This window comes from Canis aureus, chromosome 27 (assembly GCF_053574225.1).
Source record: "Canis aureus isolate CA01 chromosome 27, VMU_Caureus_v.1.0, whole genome shotgun sequence".
In the NCBI taxonomy this organism is placed as follows: Eukaryota; Metazoa; Chordata; class Mammalia; order Carnivora; family Canidae; genus Canis; species Canis aureus.
The window spans coordinates 21,800,906-21,824,548 of record NC_135637.1 but is presented as its reverse complement, the minus strand read 5'-3'; the positions used below and the strand labels follow the sequence as shown (position 1 = coordinate 21,824,548).

At 57.5% G+C, this 23,643-nt stretch overlaps 1 protein-coding gene across 1 annotated transcript; it reads right to left on the bottom strand.

Moving 5' to 3' along the window:
• Window positions 1-12,412: 12,412 nt before the first annotated feature.
• On the bottom strand, window positions 12,413-22,214 carry SELPLG (selectin P ligand). Its single transcript, XM_077876053.1, has 2 exons — window positions 22,036-22,214; window positions 12,413-14,705 (listed from the first exon to the last, which is right to left on the bottom strand). Exon 2 carries the CDS (start codon window positions 14,698-14,700, stop codon window positions 13,288-13,290), a length of 1,413 nt encoding a protein of 470 aa, XP_077732179.1. The 5' UTR covers window positions 14,701-14,705; window positions 22,036-22,214; the 3' UTR covers window positions 12,413-13,287.
• Between the last annotated feature and the right edge of the window lie 1,429 nt (window positions 22,215-23,643).

Below are 23,643 nucleotides of genomic sequence, written 5' to 3'. Positions count from 1 at the left end.
GCATGTGCAAAGGCCCTGAGGTAGATGGAACCCAGCACCTTCAGAGCAGTTCCTAAAGGTTATTATCGACAAATAGTAGATGAGCCCGTCTGCGGAGTCCATTTTGTGCACTGCCAGCATCGAGGAAAGTGCCTAGCACACAATAGGTGCTCAATAAATGCTTATTGATGTGCGCATGACCACTCTGACCGCCACTCTTGCATTCCCAGGTTCGGACAACCTCGTGCTCTGAGAGTTTTCTCCAGCCACTCTTTGTCCGAAGGTCTCACATTCTACACTTTCCGCTCCTGGGACCCGTTGTGGGGCCCAGCCCAGATGATCCCTATGGTCCACAGAGCCGTGGCTCCAAGGGGCGCAGGCAGGCCTGTGGCACAGAACAGGCCAGGCCACTCGTTTGCAACCTATAATTCCAGCCGTGAAGCCATTCAGAGACCCCACCCTGTGCCCACCGTACAATTAACAGCTGTGCCCCCGCCCTGCCGAACAGCCCCCAGCTCTAGCCTCTGGTGGGCTCGGAGCCACCTCTAATTACACAGCCCTCGGGCCACTGGGGCCTGCCCTCCTGGCAAAAATATCCCAAGCCTTTCATGTGGCTGGAGAAGCCTGGGCTGTGGCCCCATCACAGCATAGTCCTAGCCTTCAGAGGGACACCCATGGAGTGGCCTCCCGTGGGGTGCTCCAAGGAGGCAAAGTGGGCCTTGTCTGGGCAAGCCAGAGCTCTGGGTGGGCTGTGAAAGCTCCCTGGGCCTCAGTTTCCCCACCCGTAAACTAGAGAGGCTCATCCACTCCCCAGCTCTTTACTGGGCACCTCCTTGTGCCAGGATCTGTGCCAGGCACAGAGAGCTGTGAGACAGACACTGCCACCTTTGCTTGGGCCGTCCCCTCTGCCTGGTGCATTGTCTTCCACACACACCCCCCCTTGCCTGACCACACCCCTGCATATCTCATAGCTTGGTCATCACCACCTCCGGGAAGGCCTCCCTGACCCCATCCCCTGGAGCGGGAGCTCAGCAGCCTCCTCCGTGTCCACGAGGCTCCCCACTCAGAGCGCTGAGAACACTGGGCCCTCATGGCCTATCGACACTGGACTCTAGACTGTCAGCTTCTCAGGTCCAGAATCAGGGCCTTCTTCTGTGAAGGTATCCCCGATACCTGTGTCTGGACACAGCAGGTGCTCAAAAAATGCCATCCACTGGCTGAATGACTTTAGCAATCTGCCCATGTTACAGATGGGGAAACTGAGGCCTACACTGACTTTGCTCTGCACCAGCTCGTGCATGGGAACAAGAGAGACACCAGACCCCTGCCTGGGAACTCCTAATAGGGGACACAGATGAGGCACAAGTCAACTGGCAAATCAGAAAGATAACCCACCCCTGTAGGATGCTATCAGGGAGACAGAAAGGAAACAGAGTAGCTTAGAAGCAGGTGAGGGCATGTGGCTGGCAGCTATTTATGTGGCTGGGTCAGAGATAGCCTCCCTGAAGAGGTTTCTGAACTGAAGCCTGCAGGGTAAGAGAAAGTAGGCACTCGGGGTGCAGGAGGAAGAGCTCCCCAGGTCAAAGGAACAAGTGCAAAGGCCCTGAGGCAGGGAAGGGCGTGGCATGAGGCCTCTTCCAGGAAAACAAGACTAGGTCCTGATCTGAAAAGACCAGGCAGTAGTTAGAGCTTGGAAGTTGGGGGACCTGCATTAGCTCCTGGCCCTGCTCCCCACACACTGTGTGACTCGGGCCTCAGTTTCCCTTCCTGGATCAGGAAGGAGCAGGGGAGGCTCCCCCAAGCTCTGCCGTTCAGTGATCCTAGGTAAATTTTCCACTTGTTTGCACGCCCCCAGCAAACAAGCGGACGCTCACCCACTACGGATGGGAGAGAAATAGCACAGCCTCTTAGGAGAACCGTCTGGCAGTTTGTACGGAGATCACCGTCCGCGTCCCGGCCGGCCCAGCAAGCCCTCCCCTAGGTACCTGCCCAACAGAAATTAAGACACGCAGCCACACAAAGACCCAAATGCCCGTAAGTGCTCTAATCCATCAGAGCAAAAAAATCTGGAAACAACCCCGATGTCCACCAACAGAGAAACGGATGCCCAGCCCGTGGAGCCTCCTACGGGGGCGCTTCTCAGCAGCGAAGGGAGAGGCGGGAGACCCAGCGCCAGGAGAGGCCCCGTCGACAGGCCCAGCGGAAGAACTGGACCCCAGAGAACACACTCTGGGTGACGCCATTTACATGAAATTCTGGAACAAATGCAAAACCAAGCTATGAGAACAGGAGTCAGCGGGGCAGTTAGTTATCCTTGGCGCTGGAAGTTTCTGGGGCTGGAAATGTACACTGTCTAGACCCGGGGGGTGGTTGCCTGGGTGCATGTGTTTGGAAAAATCAAGGTGCAAGCTTCAGATTTGTGTCTTTTGTGGGGGTGATAAGTCAATTAAAAGTTTTTTCTTTTTAAAAAAAAGGCCTCTGTATCCCTCTTTTTTTTGAGGGGGGCGGCTGGAGCCCATAGGATCTCGGGCTTCCTGTGGCCGTGGTGGCCCCGCCAGCTGCACGCGGCCTTGTAAACATTTACATTTCCCCACACGGTGCAAGGAGCAGCTTCGTTAGCCCCACATGGAACCCATCCCGGAGCGCAGGAATGTAAACACCCGCTGCCATGCTGCAGACCTGGTCCCCCTCTCCCCGTCCGCATGGCCCACTGGGTGCCCTCGGGGGCTCCCTCCCCAGGAGGCCCGCGGCCCCCGCCCCACCCGCTCCCCCATCATGGGGAGGAATCCGGGGATGCTTCTGGATTCCTCCGCAGCACTGTTGGACTGACTTTGAGCAGAGGGGTGCTGGCTGAGAGGGAGAAGTGGGGAGGGCTGTGGCTGAACTTCAGGGGGTCCTGAGTCACCCAAACCTCAGTCCATCACCCCGCACGTCTCCTGCTTTCTTTCTGCACCTCTTGCTTTACACTAGGACCTTCTGTTCCATCTTCCTTCTCTCCCTCCTTTCCTCTTTTTCTCCCTCCTCCCCTCCTTCCTTTCCCCCCTCCTCCTTCCTCTCTCTCTCTCTCATTTTCCCTCTCTCAACATTTATTGAGCACATACTACGTGCTCATACTACGCTTTCCAAGCACTAGGGCTACAGCAGAGAACAACACAGATAAAAATCCTTGTCTGCATGGAGCTCACATCTGGTGGGACCAGCAGGACAATTAAAGCGATAACTTATATAATGTATATATGGTGTGGCATGAAGAAGAGTCAGGGAAGGGTGACATTCCAGTAAAGTAAAGCCCTGAGGGTGAGAGAGAGTGGGTCAGAGATGATGAGAGGAAGAGCATTCATTCCAGGCAGCGCAAAGAGCAAGTGCAAAGGTCCTGAGGTAGGGGACGCCTGGCATTTTCAAAGAGTGGAAAAGAAAAGTGTGGCCAGACCAGAACACAGAGCGTGAGGGGATGGTGAGAGGAAGTGAGGCCACAGGGCACCGGGGCCAGATCATGCGGGGCCCCCGCAGGTATTGGCAAGTGTTTGGGCTTTTATTGTAGGTGAAGACGGCCAGCCATGGGTCCCTGTGTGTGCAAAACCCTCCACCACTTCTCTCCTTGCACCAAACCCTTCTTCTCTTTACCCACCCCCAACGCTCTCTCTCTCCAGGACTCTGACCAAAAGATGGTTCTAGGTCTCATCTCTGGGGAAGAGAAGGGGCTCCATATGAGGCCCCCACGGAAGCCACACAGATCCCCAGCCCTTCCCGTGGCTCCTTCCACCCTGACCACCAGCTTCTGACTCGGCTGGGACCAGAAACTTGGCTGTGGGCACTGCTGAGAGCCTCCTCCTCCCGGCAGCCACCAGTCTTCTGCAGCTGGGCCTAGGGACATCCTCACAGAGACGGTCTTCTCGACATCCAGATCCACCTGCCAAGTGGAAAAGCCCCACATGCGGGTGACAGCGAGGAGGGAAACCCCACCTGCCCTTCAGGGACCTCTGGGTCCTGTTGTTTTGAAGCTGGGGCTAGGTTACTCAACCACTCTGGGCCTCAGTTTCCTCATCTGTGAAATGGGAGTAATGATAACACCTGGATCCCCGAGTTATCATGAGAAATCCATGAGCCTTGGCACCTGGTGCTAAATAAATATGCTGATGATAATAATAACAGCAACCAAGTGACACAGGGACTGAGAATGTTAAGCACACCATCTGGACAGCAGTGAGCGCAGAAGCCTGGCATACAGCAGGCGCTCCATCAGGCTACCGGATGGAAAGGGGCAGGGCGATTAGTCCCCCCACCCACCCTCCAGCAGGTGAGTCGGCAAGGGGTGCCCCCCATCCTAGGAGGGGTGTGCGCACCGACCCAGGGCTCCCCTCCACACCCCTGCACCCGCCACGCAGCGGGGGCTCCTGGGTGCGGGCGGCGGGTTCCTCTCCCCCGGGGTTAATTCAGCCCTCCCAGGGCAGGGACACAGGCAGGCGCTGGCTGGGGGAGATGGGCCCCAACAGCTGGAAACATCTGGTTTGAATTGTCGGTTGGAAGCACTGACCAGGGAGCCAAGGAATTTGTGAGCTAATTTTAGGCCAAAAGAGAGCTCAGCAGGGTGGGGGTTTGCTCCCCAAACCACAGGGACGGGGCTTCGAAGCTTGGGAGGCAGGGAGGCCTGCATGGGGCTGCTCAGGTGGCCCTGGTCTATCCCGAAGCCAGGGACCATCTCTCCCCACCCAACTGAGCCATAGCTGGGTGCCTACGACGTGCCAGCCACATGCGTGGCCACGTCCCACGGCCTCACGGTTAGCAAGGACTCCTCCTCCCCCCAGTTCACAGGTGTGGAAGCCGAGGGCCCCAGAAATTAGAGAGCTGCCCACCATCCTGCAACAGGGAAGCAGGGGGACAGGATTCAAACCACGGCTGCCTGGCCCCAAGCCTTACACACTCGGCTCCGTTGGCCTCCGCCCCCCTGTGCTTACACTCTTGTCAGTCCCATTGCTTTGTCTTCCTCCCCACGTCCTCACAGAGCCTCCCTTGCTTTTTTTGCTCATTCAGTAAATGTCCCCTGAAACTCTACTGTGAGCCAGGCTCCGGGCAGTGATGAGGGGAGACGACGAACGTGAGGGACAGGGGCCCCTGCCCTTGCACAGCAAAAACTGGCATCTCAACATTATCCCACAGTCATTGGTGCCTTGAAGGGAAAAGGGGTGGTGCCTTGAAGGGAAAAGGGGATTGTTGGTGGGATGCCTGGGTGGCTCAGTGGTTGAGCATCTGTCTTTGGCTCAGGTTGTGATCCCAGGATCCTGGGATCAAGTCCCACTTTGGGTTCCCCGAGAGGAGCCTGCTTCTCCCTCTGCCTGTGTCTTCTGCCTTTCTCTGTGTGTCTCTCATGAATAAATAAATAAAATCTTAAAAAAAAAAAAAAAAGAGCAGGGGGATTGTTGGAACAAAGACCTGTGGGCAGGGCTGCAGAGAAGGCCTCTCTGAAGACTGACATCAAGCTGGGACCAAAAAGATGAGACAGTGCCAGCCAGGAGGACATCTGGGAAGAGAACATTGGGTAGGGGAAACAGCAGGTGCAAAGGTCCTGAGGCAGGAGCATGTGGAGAAGAAAGAGCAAGAAGGATGGGGCCAGAGCACAGTGAGAGGGAGAATACGGTCCTTTGTGGTCATTTGTACCCAGCGACTGGCTGAGGCACAGCCGAAACTCCGCAGGAAATCACCTGAAGCCTCTCCCTCCTGGGGGCGTCCAGTGGCTGGACAACAGGGTCTCTGCAAAGAACCACCCCAAGGGGGCAGGGGGACAGCCCGGAACCAGCGCTGAGGCTGGAGGGGAGTGTGGTTCACGCGTACATGGCTTCCCTGGCAGGGTTCTTGTGCCTTGAAAGGGGTCTGCGTCTGTGCCCCTTTGGCACCTCTGTCTGGCACGGGACGTCAGGAGGCCCATTTCTCTCTCCTTTCTTGGGAAAAGCAGCCCTGAGCCTGACCCACCCAGCTCAGCGATGGCATTCTCATTCCTCCGACCTTGGGCATGGGGGTGCTCCGCAGTCTTGGGGGGCCAGGCCGGGGGCCAGCTGGGGCTACAGCCTTCCAACGTGTGGGACACACATAGCAGTGTGCACCTCGGCACTGCTGGCCTTGCGTTCCAGACACTTCTGGCTGGGGGGTCTGCCTGCGCGCTGCAGAGGGTTAGCAGCAGCCCCGACCACCCGCTAGATGCCAGGGGTGCCACCAAAGTATCTGCCGCCGTGGCCAATGTCCTGCGGAGGGCAGAGGCGCCCCCAGGTGAGGACCACGGGCTCAGAGCCTTCGTGTGCAGGCAGCAAGTATAGAGCGAGGGGCGCCCTGGGGCTCAGTGCTTGAGCCTCTGCCTTCGGCCCAGGGTTTGATGCCCAGGGTGTGATCCCGGGGTCCTGGGATCGAGTCCCGCGTCCGGCTCCCTGCATGGAGCCTGCTTCTCCCTCCGCCTGTGTCTCTGCCTCTCTCTCTGTCTCTCCTCTCTGTGTTTCTCATAAATAAATAAATAAAATCTTAAAAAAAAAAAAAAAAGGTATAGAATGACGGTTTACTCACCAGCCGGAGATTCTGGGCCCCAGAAAAGTCTGAAAGAAGCCAATAGAGCTCCCCTAGGACCGCGCACCGGGGGGCGCCCCTCAGCCATCGTGGGCTTCCTTCTAGGCTTCCCACCTCCGCAGCCCTAATAGCTGTGATTTAGGGAGCGAGCGGCGCTTCCCCTCCTGCAGCCTCGCCCTCCTGCACCCTCCGACCCCCCACCCGCCGCCGCTATTGCGCCATTTCGCGGAGGCGGAGACCGAGGCTGAGAGTCCAGGTGACCAGGCGCCCTTCGGAAACACTCTCATGCCCATTTCCAGCTGTCGGGACAGTCCACGAAGGCTGGCGGGTCACCTGCCGGGGGACATGCTGGAGGCGGAGGCGCGACCCCCCCCTCAAGCAGGCCCGCATGGGGGGGGGACGGGAGCAGGAGCCCAGGGGCGCCCACGCTGTCTTCGGGGCAATCTCCGTGCAGCCCAGCTTCAGGCCGCACCTCCAGGCAGATGTGCCCGCGCAGCCTCAGGCCCTCTGGCTCCCCGGCTGCCTGGGGGTGCCCTCACTGCCCACCGGGTCATCCCGGGCCGCTCCCCCCAGATCTGCTTCCTGCCCTCGGAGCTGTCCCTCGGCCAGGAGCTAGTACAGGTGCTCCCACTTTACAGATGGGAAAATCGGGTCTCAGAGCCGAGTCCGGGCCGGGGTTGAATTAGGGAGGACCTCTGCGCTCACGGAACCCCCGCCCCAGCGCCGCCCCTGCAGCCCCTGGCGCTGGGTGGGCACCGAGGGGCAGAGCCCAGGGGCCGCTTCCCAGCACGGGGTGCCCTCCACCGTGGCTGGCGTGGGTGCCCAGCGGCCCCCCCGGAGGACTCCGCTCTGTCCCCGAGGGGCGGTCAGGTGAGGCGTGACTCAGAGCAGTGGAGATCATGGGGGAGTTCCTCGAGGAGCCGGCCTCTCGGTGCGCCCCGCAAGTCTAAGGGCTAACCCCAGATCTGTGATTTTTCAAGCTGCGTGGCCTCAGGCAAAGCCACCGAACCTCTCTGAGCCTCAGTTTGTTCATCTGTAAAACAGGGTTACAGAGAGGCCCTACGTCCCAGGGCGAGGATGAAACCAGCAAAGAGAGACCACAAATCTAGCACAGAGTAAGTCAAGGTTGGCCCCCCGGGAGTGAGCGGCGCCCCCACTTCCCTGCCCCTGCGAAGGCTAACGGGCCCTTACTGTCCGCGGTTCCCTGGGGTGCTGCGACCATGCCTGTGCTGCAGATGAGGACTGGGAGGCTCGGAGAGGCACGCGGCAAAGACCGGGCGAGCACCTCTGACCTCTGACTCCTTCCTGAGCCTTCTAGGGCCTGAAAGCCCTCTCCAGACCCTGCCTCGTGCAGCTCCCACCTGAGTGGGAGGAACAGGGACACGAACAGTGGCTGCTGGGGCATGAGCAGACACGCGGACACCCAGCTTCCAGATGGAGAGACGGAGGCTGGGAGTGGAGAACAACCAGAAGTTATCTTTGGGTCAGCCAGCCTGGGCTCAGGGCGAAGAACCAGGAAGAGGAGGGGACAGCACACGGGGAGCCCAGAGGCATGGCTGGGTCAGCCCGGAGCTCAGCAAGGCCTCCGGGGCTGGGGTCGCTGTGCCCCAGAGAGAGGGAGTAGAAGGGGGCGATGACTCGGGCAGGAAACGTGTGTGAGAGTGAGGAGTGAGGAGGTCAGTCTGTCCGGCCCCTGAAACGTTTAGGTCAACAGGCAGCAAATGACAAGACTGGAAACTTCTTTGGTCCTCGGGCACCAGGGAGTCATATATATATATTTTTTTCACCGGGGAGTCATTGATGGTGTCTGAGCACAGGAGCAGCCAGCCGCTGCAGGAAAGGAGGGCTGCATCGAGGCAGGATCCGGGTGGGGATGCGGCCCCAGGAGACGTGGCCTGTCCCGGCCGCCCCGGGGCAGATGTCCCAGCCCCCCACCGTCACACACGCTCCTTCCCCGGAGCAGACCCGCAGACACGCCAGGCTCAGCAGCCCACCTGCCTGCTGCTTGTTCGTCGGCTCGCACGTGACGCACCTTCCCTCAGACGAGAACGGTTGAGTGAGCTCCGGGGGACGACGAGCTCGTGTGACCAGCACCCGCACCAAGGTCAAGCATGTTCCCATCACCCCGGAAGCCTCCTTCCAGCCCCCTCCTCCATCATCCCCAGCGACGGTAACCACTGATCTGATCCCCACCACTATAGATTGGTTTTGCCTCTTTCTGGACTTTTTACCATCGAAGCCACAGAGTAGACGAGTAGCCCTTGGGTCTGGCCTCTAACTCCGCGTGCGTTTGGGAGTCATCCACGCTGGTGCCCGTATCACCTATCCACTCCTTTTTATTCCGAGGAGTGTCCCATTGTTCACTGACCCGTTCGCCAGAGGATGGATCTTTGGATTGTTTCCCGCTTTTTGGCCATTATGAATAGAGCGGCCGCAGGCATCGCGTTCGGGTCTTTGTGCGGACGCACGTCTTCATTCTCTTGCGGAAATACCTAGGAAGGGAATTCGGAGTTGCCTGCGTGTGCAACGTGGTGCGATCGTGCAATACGGTGAATACGCGGCTAACTTTATAAGAAACCGCCACGCTGGCTTCCAAGGTGGCTGTGCCCTGTTGCACCCCCACCAGCACGTGTGTGTGTGTGTGTGTGTGTGTGTGTGTGTGTGCGCGCGCGCCGGCTTCTCCGCATCCTCGTCAGCACGCGGTATGCTGGGCCTTGAACTGTAGTCCTTCTGGCGGCGCAGGGTGACATCTCAGGGGGGCCGACATTTGCATCTCCCCGATGGCTAATGTTGGGGAGCATCTTTGCCAGCAGCCTCCTTGACGCTTCCGCCCGGAGACTGAACAGGCCCTGGAGACTCTTCACGGCCAAAGCCCATCCCACCACCCGGCCTGCTCCTTCCACTGACGACACCCACGTAGGAAACGGGATTTCAGGTTTTTTCCATCTCGTCATCACCCTGCCAAGGCATCACCAACTCCAACGCTTGCTCCTTCCCAGTTCTCTCTCCGTTCCTCACCTCTTGCACCCTCCACTCTGGCCCAGGCTCTCTTATCCTCACACAGGCCACCTCCCTGAAGCCACGCTGGCTCCCTCCCGCCGCCCCAGCCTTGTCCTTTCTCCCAGTGCTCCCACCCTGTTCTCTACACTGTTCTCCATGCCTGGAACATTCTCTTCTCCACACCCACCCTCAACAACTCTGCGCCTTTTCCAGCCTCCAACATTTTCCTGACTCCTCCCGTGGCCCCAAGATCTGGCCACATTGCACAGACTCAGAGTCCCCCAGTCCCCTACCCCTCCTTTTGGGCTCCGGGCCCAGCCACGATCTCCCATTTTTCTGGGTGATCGTTTGGTGAATCTCTTGCTGTCCCTCCAGCGCTGAGCCTCAACAGGCATCCCCGGGCCTCTCTTGCCCACATGGCATCCTTGGACCTAGCACAGTGGGCCTGGCACAGGATGGACACACTGTGACACTCAAGTTATGTGGCCTGGCTGAGCGGAGGTGGGGTGGGATATAGAGGGCAAGCCTGAGGAGCCTCTGCCCAGATCAGCTTCCAGGTGAACCCCCGCAGGGCTGCCCAGCCCGGAAGACACAAGAGACACAAAAGACGTAAACTTAGTATGCATCCCCTCCCACCGCCACCCCCACCTCCATTGCCTGATGTCCTGTCTACCCTCCTTCCTTCCTCACCAACAGAGCTGAAGTCAGCAGAGTCTGCTTTCTCAGCAGAGCAATGTGCTAGAGCAAGTGACCCAGCCTCCTGAACCTCAGTTTCCCCAACAGTAAAATGAGATAATAAGTATACCCACGTCCCAGGGTGGCTGTGAGGCCTGATAGATATTGCAGATGAAGTGCTGGGTGTGCGCTGGATGTGCACTCACTGCCCAGCGCGTGCCGGCTCCGTGCCCCCCTCCCCTCACCATTTCTCTTTGTTGGACCCCAGCATTACCACGTCCTGCTCTCTGCAAGGAGGGGAGCTGGCTTCGACCCTGTCACCTTCCCAAGTACCTGTGCCTTCCCTCCGCCACTGGAGCCACAGTGTGACTGATGGGGACTTCCAGGCACCAGGACAGGTCAGGCGCAGGGAGAGTTTGGGGCATGGCATTCCCCCAGAACCCCCACAGGGGCCGCAAGGGCAGCATGACATTGTGGTAGGAACATGGTTTTCTGCTCCAAGGCTGGATTCCAGTCCCAGATCCTGTGTGTCTCCTGAGACAGGTGACTTCGCCTCTCTGTGCCTGTTTCTTCTTCTGCAAAACGAGGAGAATCTGAGTCCTCCTTCCCAGGCTGTTGGAGGGGCAGGGAGGGAGATGTGGCAGATGCTTGCGCTTGGAATAGATGTGCTGAATGGATGAATGAGCGATTCAGGCAGGGGTTCAAGGTTGAGAGGAGGTCGGGGCAGGAGGAGGGCCCAGTGGTGCACAGGAGCCAGCCTATAGCCATCTCCCAGGGCCAACTGTTAGATTTTCAGAATTTTGTAAGCCAGTGTGCACTAAGTTAAATTATATATATATATATATACCTCTAATACTCAAAACTCATCACTTCCTAATTATTTTACTACATTCCGCTCCTGTGTTCTTGAGAGTATTTACGTCTGTTGCATTTACTGGATACATGGCTGGCTGCTCAAGAGTCAGCCCTGGGAGTGTTTACACCAGCGACATTGGCAAGCGCCGCGCGGCTGGGGTACCAGGCCCCGGGGAGCCGCTGGTTCCGCCCTCGCCAGCCCCTCCTGGGCCCGCAGCTCCGCGGCGCCCGATCCCGGCCCCTCCACGCGGGGAAGCCCCGGCCTCTCACGGCCCCAAGAGCTGGTGGCGGGCGCCCCCTGGTGGCTGCTTCGAGCACGCGTCTTCCTTCCCGAGCCTCGGAGCGCGAGCCGGGGAGGGCAGGCCCCTGGGGGGGGTCTCAGTGTCCTCCAGCGGCGGGGGGATGAGGGGGGGAGGGGGGCCTGGGGACGTGCTCCCTGCCCAGAGGATGGGATGACAAGACCCCACGGGGGCTGCTCAGATGTCCCCCAAGTCCTTCAGCCTCTGGGGCCCGGCTCCGGCTCCGTAATATCGAGTCCCTCCTCTCCCCCCACGTCGTCCCCCCGCCCCCCGCATGATTTTTCCCATCACTTGCAAAGAGCAAGCAAACCCATGTTTCTCATAATGTGCAATCCCGCCTTTTGCAGGGTCGGCTGTCCCGGCCCAGGGTGGGCACCCGTCTCCCACCAAATCACCTTGATCACCTTGCTCGTGGGTCACACTTGTTCTAGAGCGTCAGGGGGCGGGGCCGACATCCCTGCACCTCTCTGACTCTGCCCTGTTGGCCCAACGCCTGCCACCTTTCCTCCTGCCTGTCCCCAGGTGTCCCCTCTCCAGCTGCAGCCCACACCTACCAGGACTCAGCCCTGTCTTTGAACTCTCCGCAGGCCACAACCCAAAGTGAAGGGGTCCCTTGGCTCCCCAACAGGCCGCAAGAGGTATTTTTCTAGAAGACAGAAAGTCCTCCAAGGTGAGCTGCATTCCTCTCCCAGAAGGTTGAACCGTGTGCCTGAAGCCTCTCGTCCTTCTCCTGATACCAAAGTGACAGAAAAGCATCAGGAGGTGGAAGATCCCGGGTCTGAATCCCGGCTTGGCCACTGGGGAAGCCACTGGGGAAGCCTTGACTTTCGGATCTGCCCCTTGGGATCAGTGTGGGTCCAACTGTGTAAGGTGGGCACACGGTGAGTGTTGCTTGAATAGGGCGGCCGACTGTCCCGATTTGCTGGGGCTGAAGAGTTTCCCCCAACCCGGGGCTCCCAGCACTAAAATCACACAAAGTCCCACACAAACCGGACCATCTGGTCCCCCAGTGCTTAAATCAGGGGTCAGCAAACACAGAGCCTAATCCAGCCGGCTGCCTGTTTGGAAATCAAGTTTTATTAGAACCCAGCCAACCCCTTCTTCGTTTGTGACACGTTGTCCATCACCACATTCCACCTACGAGGACCCGTGGGGCTGAGAAGTTGCAGCTGAGACCACGTGGTCTGCAAAGTGTACAATATGTTCGGCCATTTAAGGAAAAGTCTGTGGGCCCCAAAGGACCAGCTCCCCACCAGGAGGAGTCACCCCGATACCCTGAAACATTCTGCCATCATTTGTTCATCAAAGATTTATTGAGGGCCTGTGCCAGGCCCTGGGCTGGGGAGTGAGCAAGTCAGAGTCCACCTTAAAATGTGGACACAGGGGCAGTTGAGAGAGGGCAGGATGGGGGTTACTCCCGGAAGGAAGCCCATTGGTACACATGGTCCCAAAGAAGGATGATATAGCCCTGGGCTCTCCAAGCCCACCCCAGACCCCATGGGCTAGGATCTCACCCTGGGTTCCCTTGAGAGATACCCAAGAAAACCCAAACTGCCTCCCAGTGGGGGGCAGGGGTGACCAGGAATGGCCTCAGGAACCTGGCACTTCTCCCCCCAGAGCCTCCTTCCTGTATGGTGACCACAGCCACCAGAAGACTTTGGGTCTTCCTTGGTGCACGGGGACGAGACCTCAGTGGCGGAGGCCCGAGAGGGAGCCCGGCCAGGCGTGAGCCAGGGAGGCAGGAGGGAGAGCAAGGTGGCTCGCTCACCGGTCCTGCTTTGGCTGTGGGAGTTCAGCTGCTTCCCGTCCTGGGGGGCAACCGCCCTGTCCTACAGCTCCCCAGGCTCCGCTCCCCTCAGCCGCGGCCGGAGGGGGCCTGGGAAGGCTGCGGAGGTCAGGGGGCGCTCGGTGGCGGAGCCGGGCGGGGGCGTTAAGGGAGGAAGCTCTGCAGGGTGAGGTCGTCCCCATCCCGGCCCTCCCTGGGCTCGGCCCTCAGGCCCTGGCTCTTGGCGTCGGGCAGGCCCCCGTTGGCCGCCGCGGTGGGCGTGGGCGCTTCGCCCCCCTCGGGCAGCAGGGATGAGATGCAGACCATCTCGGTGGGGGAGTAACTGCGCACGGGGTACACGTGGGTCTTGCGGGAGAGGCGCACGGCCAGCACTACGGTGCACACGAGGAAGGTAGTGGCGACCAGGGCCAGGACGAGGATGGCCAGCAGGCACTGCTTCACGGGGATGCGGTCCGGGCCCTCCGCGGCGGGGGGCACCGCGGAGCTCGGCGGGGGCAGGCCCTGACTATTTTTCCATCGTTTGATGAAGGCATCAGACAAATCGCCTCCTGTCACATTAGTGCTGTTTTGAGGATCAGAGGGCACAAGGACTGTGGTTAGGTGCCCTGTGGAGGCAGGTGTCGTGGACGGGCCCTTCACGGTGGCTGGATCTGTGGACGGGGCCTTTGTGGCAGCGGGCTCTGTGGACAGGGCGTCTGTGGCTCCTGGCCCTGTGGACAGGGTCCCCATGACAATAGGCTCCATGGACTGGGCCTCCGTGGCCGCCGGTTGCGTGGTCAGGGCCTCCGTGACTTCTGGCCCCGTGGACAGGGTCCCCATGACAATAGGCTCCATGGACTGGGCCTCCGTGGCCGCCGGTTGCGTGGTCAGGGCCTCCGTGACTTCTGGCCCCGTGGACAGGGTCCCCATGACAATAGGCTCCATGGACTGGGCCTCCGTGGCCTCCAGTTGCGTGGTCAGGGCCTCCGTGACTTCTGGCCCCGTGGACAGGGTCCCCACGACAATAGGCTCCATGGACTGGGCCTCCGTGGCCACCGGTTGCGTGGTCAGGGCCTCTGTGGCTGCTGGCTCTGTGGACAGGACCTCAGTGGTGGCCAGCTCTGTGGTTGGAGCCCCCTCTGTGAGTGGAGCCTCCGTGGTGGGAAGCAGTGTAGTGGCCGGTTCTTCGGTCAGAAAGTCCTGTGTGGCCACTTCCATGCTCAGGTTCCCCATGGTCACCCCTCCTGCGTCCAGGCCAGCAGAGTCCCCTGTGGCCGCCTCCAGAGTGGCTGGCTCTGGAGTTCCATGCCCCGTAGAATTCCTCTGCCCCAACATTGCCATCTCAGCCAGAAGTTTAGGGGTCAGGGGCATAGACTCAGGGGTGAGAAGCTCTGGGGCGTCTGTGCCTACTATGGAGTAGTCATATACGTCCAGTTCTAGCTCCTCATCCACTTGCCTCCTGCCCCGGGCAAGCAGGAGCTCTGGGGCCTCCTCCGTCCCACTCCGCTGTATCTCCCACGGCTGGAGGCTGTCGCCAGGGCCCAGCAAAACCAGAAGCAGGAGGACTTGCAGAGGCATGGCACCTGGAGGGAGACACGGACAGAAGGACATCAGGACAGCCTCCCCCCTGGGCCTGCCGAGCACCCTCTACTGCAATCCTGGACTATGTCTGATCTGGGGCAGGCACTTAGCATTCAGCACCCTCCTGACCCAGCGCACAGTAGCTCCCCAGCAAACAGCAGCTGTTATTGTTTCTCCACATGACTAAATCCATCCAGAGGGCTCTGCAACTCTCCTTATACGGTGCATAGACATAGTTTTTGCCTTCCTCTCCTTTTTGATTAAAACTTTAAAATTGTGGGCAAGGCAGGCCACTGGGGTATAGAAAGAAACTCTTAGAGCTTCGAGTTATATTGTTATGTCACCCCTTTGCGATTTCAATTTTTGCACACATTTCTAATCTGTCATGAGCCCAGCGGTACCTGCTTACAGTTCATAGATAGATCAATGTACATGCGTTGTCCACCGATGGGGTCCATGAGCCAAAGAGTTTGGAGACCACAGTCTACAGGATAAAGCTGCTTGTTTGGACACTTGAGGCCTTTGGAGTCCATTCCTGACCCGTCTCTCCGTGTCCCTCTGCTCTGCTTTCCTTTGTCTTGGCTCCCACCCTATGTGGCACTGGCCTGTTCCTCAGATTCTCAGTTTTTCCCATCCTCTCTCGGTGTCTCTGCTTGGTCTGTTCCCTTCTGTCCTCCCTTACACAACTCGGATGACAGTACCTACCTCATAGTTTATTGTGAGGTTGAAACAGGTAATGCCTACCTACGGAGCGCTTCAAACTTTGTTCCCGTTGCAAGCCCCAGCAAAGGGCAGCTACTTTGGCTCCATCAGTAAGCCTCTCCTGTAAGTCCTCCAGGGCCCAGAGCCATCAGCTATACTTTCTGCGGCCAGGAGAAACCTCCCACCTCTTCAGACCAGTCCTACCCTCAGGGAGCTGGCAGTCATCTCACCCGCCTGGGGGCCATTCTGCTGTGACCCTGCAGCCCCTTGGCCAGCAGCCAGAGAGGGCAGAGCCACTCCCTGCAACCATCTCCTTGGTCCTTCTTCCTGGCATTGCGAGCGCCCCTGCTTTTTCAATGGCTCTCCCTCTCCTTACGCTCCCCCTGGCCCTGGCTGGTTGTTCATGGGATTCAGAATCATGCACTTAAGGATCCTGTGGTGAGTGACAGCTGTGTTCCGGGCCAGGATTCGGGTATTCCTGGTTTCCTCGGACATAACAGCCCCAGCAGCATGCAATCCCACTCTGTCGGGGGCAGAGCCCAGATCATTTCCCATACTTTTCCTTGTACTTCACATAATTCAGAGCAGAGACCAGTTGCTCATCATTGCTTGAGTGACTATAACTTACTCGTAGGCCCCTGAATTTCTAGGCTCAACTCAATCCCCAGTCTGATCATGTCCTAAAATAATTTTTTAAGATTTTATTTATTTAATTGAGAGAGAGAGAAAGCACAAGAGGTTGTAGTGGCAGAGGGAGAGGGAGAAACAGACTCCCCACGAGCAGGGAGCCTGATGTGGGTCTTGATACCAGGACCCGAGGATAATGACCTGAGCCAAAAGCAGATGCTCAACTGATTGAGCCACCGGGCATCCCTTAAAATAATTTCTTAAGCCAAACTTTATTATATTTGCACTAGACACATCAGGCCTTTACGATTATCTTCATTTTACTATGGAGGGATAAGGCTCAGAGAGGTAAAGCAACTTGCCCGAAGGCACACAGCTGGCAAGTGGCAGAGATCAGACTGGAACCCAATGACGATTCAGGAAGACTTTGTGGAGAAACCTGACCTGGCTGAGGGGGCAGAAGGAGCCAAGCCTTGGAAGAGATCTTCGCTTATTGTGTCTGTGGCTGGGGACCCAGATGAGAGAAGGAAGGCAGAGTAAGAACAAAAAGGACCTTAAGGCACCTGGGTGGCTTGGTCAGTTAAGCATCTGACTCTTGGTTTTGGGTCATGTCATGACCTCAGAGTCCTGGGATGGAGTCCTGTGTCAGCTCCAAGTTGTTCAGGGGGGAGTCTGCTTGAGAGTCTCTCTCCCCCTCCCTTGCCCCTCCCCCCTCAAATAAACGAGTAAATCTAAAAAAAAAAGTACCTTGAAAGCTATCTCATCCAGAAAGGTCAGTCCCATTTGTACCAGGTGCTATTCAGGGCATAGGATTGAGAACACAGTCCTTGGGGTGAGACACAAAGATGTTCAGGTCCTAGCTCTGCTCCTTGTAAGCTCTAGGACCTTGAATTTCTCAGCCTCAATTTTCTCATCTGTAAAGTGGGGATAACTATCTGCCTCTATCTCATCCAGCTGTTAAGGAAATGCAACAAGATGATGGACTTGAAGGTCCAGGCTTGCAGTAGGTGCTTAATAAATGCATCACAGACACACACACACACACATTCTTTGCCTCCCAACCTGTGTTTAGGAGGCAGAGTGTCTTTGCACACGGGTGGAGTTCCTGCTTGGGGGTAACCTTGGCCCTGCTTTCCTGGGGGAGGAGTGGGGTGGATTTTAAGAAGAAGCCACCAGGTTGGGGCCGTATTTCAAAATCATGAAGACTTATACCCACCACCCCCACTGAGGCAGTTCTCGGTTCCTGGAAGGCAGAGCCCTCAGCACTTCCTGGAAACAGGGAGGGTGGGGACAAGAACAAAGGCCCCACCCACTGGTTCCAGGCTGAAGGAGGCACCTTGATGATTCAGGACCTTTTTATTTTTTAAAGATTTTTATTTATTTATTCATGAGAGACAGAGAGAGAGAGGAAGAGGCAGAGACACAGGCAGAGGAAGAGGCAGGCTCCCTGTGGAGCAGGGAGCATGACGTGGGGCTTGATTCTGGGACCCTGGGACCATGACCTGAGCTGAAGGCAGAAGCTTACTCCCTACTCCCCCCCCCCCCCCCCGCCCGAGCCACCCAGGCACCCAGGACCTGACTTTCTGCAGCCCAGAGGCCGGGAAGGAAGACATGGAAGGGGCTCTCCCCAGTGACTGCCCTCTCCCTGTGCGCGTCCCCACCATCCCCTGCATGCAGAGGCAGCTTGGAGGAGAGACCACTCAGCAGTTGTGTTTGTAACCTGAGCGGGTTGCCTCAGTTTCCCTATCTGTAAAATGGACGGCCTTGCTTCAAAGACTGGCCCTGAGAACCAAATTACGTGCTGCACGGAAGGTCCCCCATAGCTGGCACCCAGCAGGGGGTGTTTTACTGGGGGAGTCTTTTGGGGGCTGTGGACAGAGATGCAGAGGAATGAGCTCAGAGTCGGGGAGGTGGATGCAGCGGCCTCCCTACCTCCCCCTCCTGCCAGGAGCAGTGAGGATGCTACAGGTCCTGAGTGAGAGCAGAGACCCCCCGCCTCCACTGTGTGTTGAGATAAGACAGGGCACCCCAGGAAAGCCCCATCTCCCAGCCCAGGTCTATTTAGGGCGACTGCCTCGCCCAGGATGTTCCTGTTGTTAAGTGCTGAAAACCTCTCGGCCCCATACCTGGGCGCCAGGCAAGCCGGGCCGGCCGGTCACCGCAGCCTGGTGGCTGTCATCTCACGGGCTTCAGGGGAGAAGGACCACAGACCCCACAGCCACGAGCCAGGCTGCGCAGGTGGCAGGGAGAGGGGCGGAGGGCGAGCGCTGTGTCCCGCAGGTGGCCGGGAGCCTCAGTATCTGCTGAGACAAGTGTGTGACCAATGAGGGCGGCGAGGCGGACCCTTCCCCGCAGCCATGGCCACCTTGCGGGGCAGGACAGTGAGGCCCAGAAGGGTGAAGCCGCCTCCTCTTACGGCTTTCTGCCCCCAGAGCAGGGACAGTCACTCCCCACAGGAGAGGGGCGCTGGGAGAGGGGCAGAGAGCTGCTACATCCCATCTGTCTTCCTGCTTGCCTAACACGGTAGGTCAGATGCGGCCCATTTCCTGTCCCTTAGCCTAAAACCAGGTTGCTCTGCCCTTGCGCCACCCAGGCTGCTGTACCCTGCTCCAGACGGGGAGCCCGCGGCCGCCCCGGACCGCCCAGGAAAGACACCAGGGCGCTCCAAGAAGCTTGGGACTTCCCGTTCAGAATCTTGGATCCGGGAATCCCGGCACTCAAGGGTTTGGAAGCAGAGGATCAGAAGGACTGAGCATCAGGGCACCCGGGTGGCTCGGTCAGCTAAGCATCTGCCTTCGGCTCACGTCGTGGTCGTGATCGGATCCCCGAGTCCGGGATCCAGTCCATGGTGGGCTTTCTGCTCAACGGGGAGTCTGCTCCTCCCTCTGCCTCTGCCCCTCCCCTCCCCTCCCCTCTGCTCCGCAATCTCTCTCCTTCTCACATAAATGAATAAAATAAATAAATAAATAAATAAATAAATAAATAAATAAATAAATAAAAAAAAAGAGAGAAAGAAAGAAAAAAAGAAAGGAAGAAAGAAAGAAAGAAAGAAAGAAAGAAGAAAGAAAGGAAAGAAAGAAAGAAAGAAAGAAAGAAAGAAAGAAAGAAAGAAAGAAAGAAGAAAGAAAGAAAGAAAGAAAGAAGAAGAAGAAAGAAAGAAAGAAAGAAAGAAAGAAAGAAAGAAAGAAAGAAAGAAGAAAAAAAAAAAAAAGACTGAGCATCTCAGGGCATGGGGTTGAGCTGCCAGCCAAGAGAAGAGGAGGCTCCAAATCAATAAGTAGGTCAAACCGAGGCCCAGGTGTACCCCAGGGCCCCAGGGCAGTTCTCGGCCCAACTGATCCAGTATCAAACCAGATGCAGGCCCAGGTCTGGCACGCACAAGCTGTGTGACCTGGGGCAGCTGAACTCCCCTCTCTGGCCACAGATTCCTCATCTGGGATCAAAGGACAACCATAGCCCATACACTTCGTGGGGTGGCTGTGGGTTGAAGTGAGCTGGTTCAGGTTGAGTGTTTTGCACGGTAAGTGCTCAATAATGGCCACGTGTTATCTTTGTCATTCTGCATTCAGGGCCATATCCCTGAAAAATTCCCCCACCCTGGAATAGCTTTGACACACTTCTAATCTTGACAGAGAAGGCCGGGATGGAGAGTCCTAAAAAACCATCTCCACAGCAAGCCCCGGGCCATGGCCATCCCTGGTTTGCAAACCACAGGTATCAAGTGTAGACCATGTTCCAGAGACTGATCTAAGAGCTATGCATGAATCATTAGTTCAGTCAGGCCCTACCACCTCCTCTGTGACCCGCATGTGAAAGATGGGGATACCGAGACCCTCTTGGCATCTAGAGTCACGTACCCAGTAAGCGAGGGCTCAGGAACTTGAATCTGGGTGCTCTCGCTCCAGACGCACCTCACGGTCACAGCCTTCTATTTCATCCATTCTCCAGAGCTGAGCAAATAGGCACCTTCTCCAAGAAGCCATCCTGGGTTGCTCAGGCACTATTAGTCATTCCCATTGTTTAAACCGCTTAAAGTATTATTTACCATCTAAAACTTCATTCCCATTGGACCCTCAGCTTCAAAAGGACGGGAGCCACAGATGTCTTGCTGCTCATACCCCATGTCCAGGGCTTAGCAGACAGGCACTTAGCAGGCATTGTGACGTTTGCCCAGTGGAGTGCAGACTCTGTGGCTGCCCACTGCAAGCTTTTGCAGGGCACAGTCTCAACTGGGTCCCCAGCACCCCTGGGGGCTCATGAAAGGCCCGTTGCAGGAGGGGACCTGTGAATGGGAGACAAGCAACCAGCCCGCAAGTGCACAGGACATGCGCCTTAGAGCTTCTTGCACTGGGCCTGCCATCCTGCACATCCCGAGCTTTTCTCATCATTTCCCTGACCCCCATCAAGGAGCCCTTTCAGATTGTTTTGTTTTGTTTTTGTTTTTGTTCTTTACCTAGTGACCACCCGTCCCCACACATTTTAACACCGCAGATACACCTGTTTACTGTTCCATAGCTCTTTGCAGGAGCACAAGCCACAGTGATGGCTAAGATTTTTTTCTGCTCCCTCCTCACCAAAATAAACCCCACCAACTTTCACCTTCTCAACCCCAAATTTCCCAGCCTGGTACAGAGGAGGCAAGATAATTTACACAAATGAATTTAAAGAGAACTACACCTGGTTTTAGTTTAACACCTGATGCTTGTCCGAAGAATTGTCTGTGTAGACAGGCAGACGGACAAGCACACAGACACACAGACACACTGCAGCCATCCTATGTCCTTCCAGCCTGAGCCCCATGCCCCACCACCAGCTTCTTGCTCAGGTTCAGCAAAGGGGACCAAGGGACCTGGGCCGGGGTCAGGCCGGGGTCACGCTGGGCCCCACGAGGGTCCTGCAGCCAGATGGGGCCGCCGCAAGTCCAAGCTCAGCCGCCTCCCAGCCAGGCCACGATGGGCAGCTGCTTTTCCCCTCTGAGCCTCGATTTTCTCATCTGTGAAAAGGGGGCACAGCATTCTTGGAAGATTCCCCAGCCCCTCTGAAGGCCCTGCTCCTGCCTGGCCAGGCTTCCCAGGGGGTGCTCAGCCTGGCAGCCCAGCCCCTTCTGCCCTCTGGGTTTCAGTCTGCCCTGGCTGCTGGCCAAGTCTGATGAGGGAGGCATCTACCATCTCGGGTGTGGCCAGGCAAGCCCCGGAGGAAGCCACGGAGGGGTCTGGGGCCAGGAGAATCACCTCCTGAGTTCCCCGCCCGCCGAGAGGCCCGGTCTTGGGGCTGGGACTGGAAGTCAGAGATGGGAAAGGAAGAGAGTCCAGGAAGGAGGAAGAGAATTCGAGGCAACTGGAGCCCTGATCATTGTCTATGGGTGTTGATGGGTGTAGCACAAGCAGGGGGAGCGGCACGGGGAGATGGAGAAGCAGGCTCTCCACTGAGCAGGGACTCTGACTTGAGGCTCAATCCCAGGACCCCAGGATCATGACCCCAGCCAAAGGCAGCCGCTTAACCGACTGAGCCACCCAGGCACCCCTCGACTTTTTAAAAAGTGTGAAGAACGGAACTTTGGAGACAATATTGTTGTGGATCTGTAGCTATGAGGCTTCGACACGTCCTGCACCTGCTCACCCTTTCCAGAATCGCCTAGATCCAACCCCAGCACCGCTCTGAGCAAATCTCTTCACCTCCCTGTGCCCCACATGAGAGGAGGGGGTAGCATGATTTCTAGAGATATGTTCCTGATTTCTCTGATTTTTCAAATTGAGAACTCCCCCCTCCTCAGGCAGGGGCTTGCGGGCAAACCTGATGGAGATGGTGGGGAGGCTGGAAGTCGAGGTCGCAGAATCCAGAAGAGATGGCAGTAGAATAAGGCCACCATGTTGATCCGGAGCCCCCGGGGCCCTAGTTCGGAGTTCAGGTCCTGCCCCGGGCTGCCCCATGCTGTCACGCAGGCCTGCTGGTCCCAGGGCCACCACCCAGCCCCTCAGTGTGGTTTTGCGAGCCGGTACTTACTGTGCTCTATGCTCCGCAGAGCATGGGACAGCTGCCTCTGGGCCCCGGAGAAGCAGCTTCTCTGCCTTGGCGACAGGGACCAGGCCCAGATTGTCCGAGCACTGCCGTGGCACCCCGGCCGTAGTCCCCGCCAACCCTCAACGGCCTGCACCAAAGGAGGAAGCGAGAATGTGGTTACTCAGACACGACCACGTGACGGCCCACACCCCCTTGTTTGTGACAACTCAGTGACAGTGTGGATTGAAATGGAGCGGGTAGTGGGAGAAGGGACCTGCTGGGCCCAACATCACGCTTGGGTTCCGGTAATCAGGTGCACGCTGAAAACCACACGGCAGCTTTCTGCTGGGAGAGGGGTTGGGGGGCTGGGTGAAGAGGCATGACGCCACGGCCATAGAGTCAAGGTGAGGGGACCCCACCCTGGAAGGAAGGGAGTGACTGCATGCAGATAAGGATGGTTCTAGGTTCTTGTCCAAGAAGGGAATCAGGGGGGTGGGTGGGGGGAGAAGCCACGGAACACAGATCTTCCTGAGGTCTGCAAATATGAGGTGGCCATTCTTTCAAGATCCATCTCTAGGTGCACAGGTGGTCCTTTTCGCCACAATCAATGACTGGAGCTACATTGCAAATTCCACTGGGGCAAGACCTGCTTTTTTTTTTTTTAAGATTATTTATTCATGAGAGACACAGAGAAAGGCAGAGACATAGAGGAAGAAGAAGGCTGTCTGTAGGGAGCCCGATGCAGAACTCGATCCCAGGACCCCAGGATCACGACCTGAGCCACAGGCAGATGCTCAACCACTGAGCCACCCAGGTGCCCCAAGACTTGCTTATTTTATTTCTCTATCCTGACTCTCTGGTTGTGCCAACTCTGGTATCCCAGGCTGGATGCTCTGAGGTCCAAAAGGCAAGCAGTTCCAGGCTCTGGCCCTCCCTTCCTCTGGCGGGGAAGCCAGCAGGTGAACAAGTAAACAGGTCATGATGCATCGTAATGTCACCTTGCGGTGAGCCAGGGAGGGGCCCCTAACCCACCCTGGTAGGGGAGGGGGCCGGCAAGAGAACCTTCCAAGAAGTGGGTACATGGGATGACAAGTAGGGGTGCGCTACCCAGGAGGGTGGGCAGCCCAGGGGGAAACTAAAGGCATCCCAGGCAGACAGCACAGACCAAAGGCCAAGAGACATGAGAAAGCACAGAGCTCTCAGGGGAGTGAAGGAAGGCGTCATCTCCGAGGGTCTGGCCTGTGGCTTCGTACAACGTGGGATGCAGGACATATGCAGAAAGGGGTTCACACCCTGCCTTACACACAGGTTGTTCTAAAATGATAATGGGGGACACCTGAGTGGCTCAGCGGTTGAGCATCTGTCTGCCTCTGGCCCAGGGGGTGATCCCGGAGTCCCAGGATCAAGTTCCGCGTCAGGCTCCCCGCAGGGAGCCTGCTTCTCCCTCTGCCTCACTCTCTGTGTCCCTCATGAATAAATAAATAAAATCTTTAAAAATATATAAGTAAAATGATAATGGGGATGGGGCGCCTGGGTGGCTCAGTCAGTTGGGCATCTGCCTTCAGCTCAGGTTGTGATCCTGGGGTCCTGAGATCGAGTCCCACATGGGGC

What these genes read in the sequence shown, in the direction of transcription:
- SELPLG (XM_077876053.1), bottom strand. Translation starts at nt 14,700, where the DNA reads ATGCCTCTGCAAGTCCTCCTGCTTCTGGTTTTGCTGGGCCCTGGCGAC.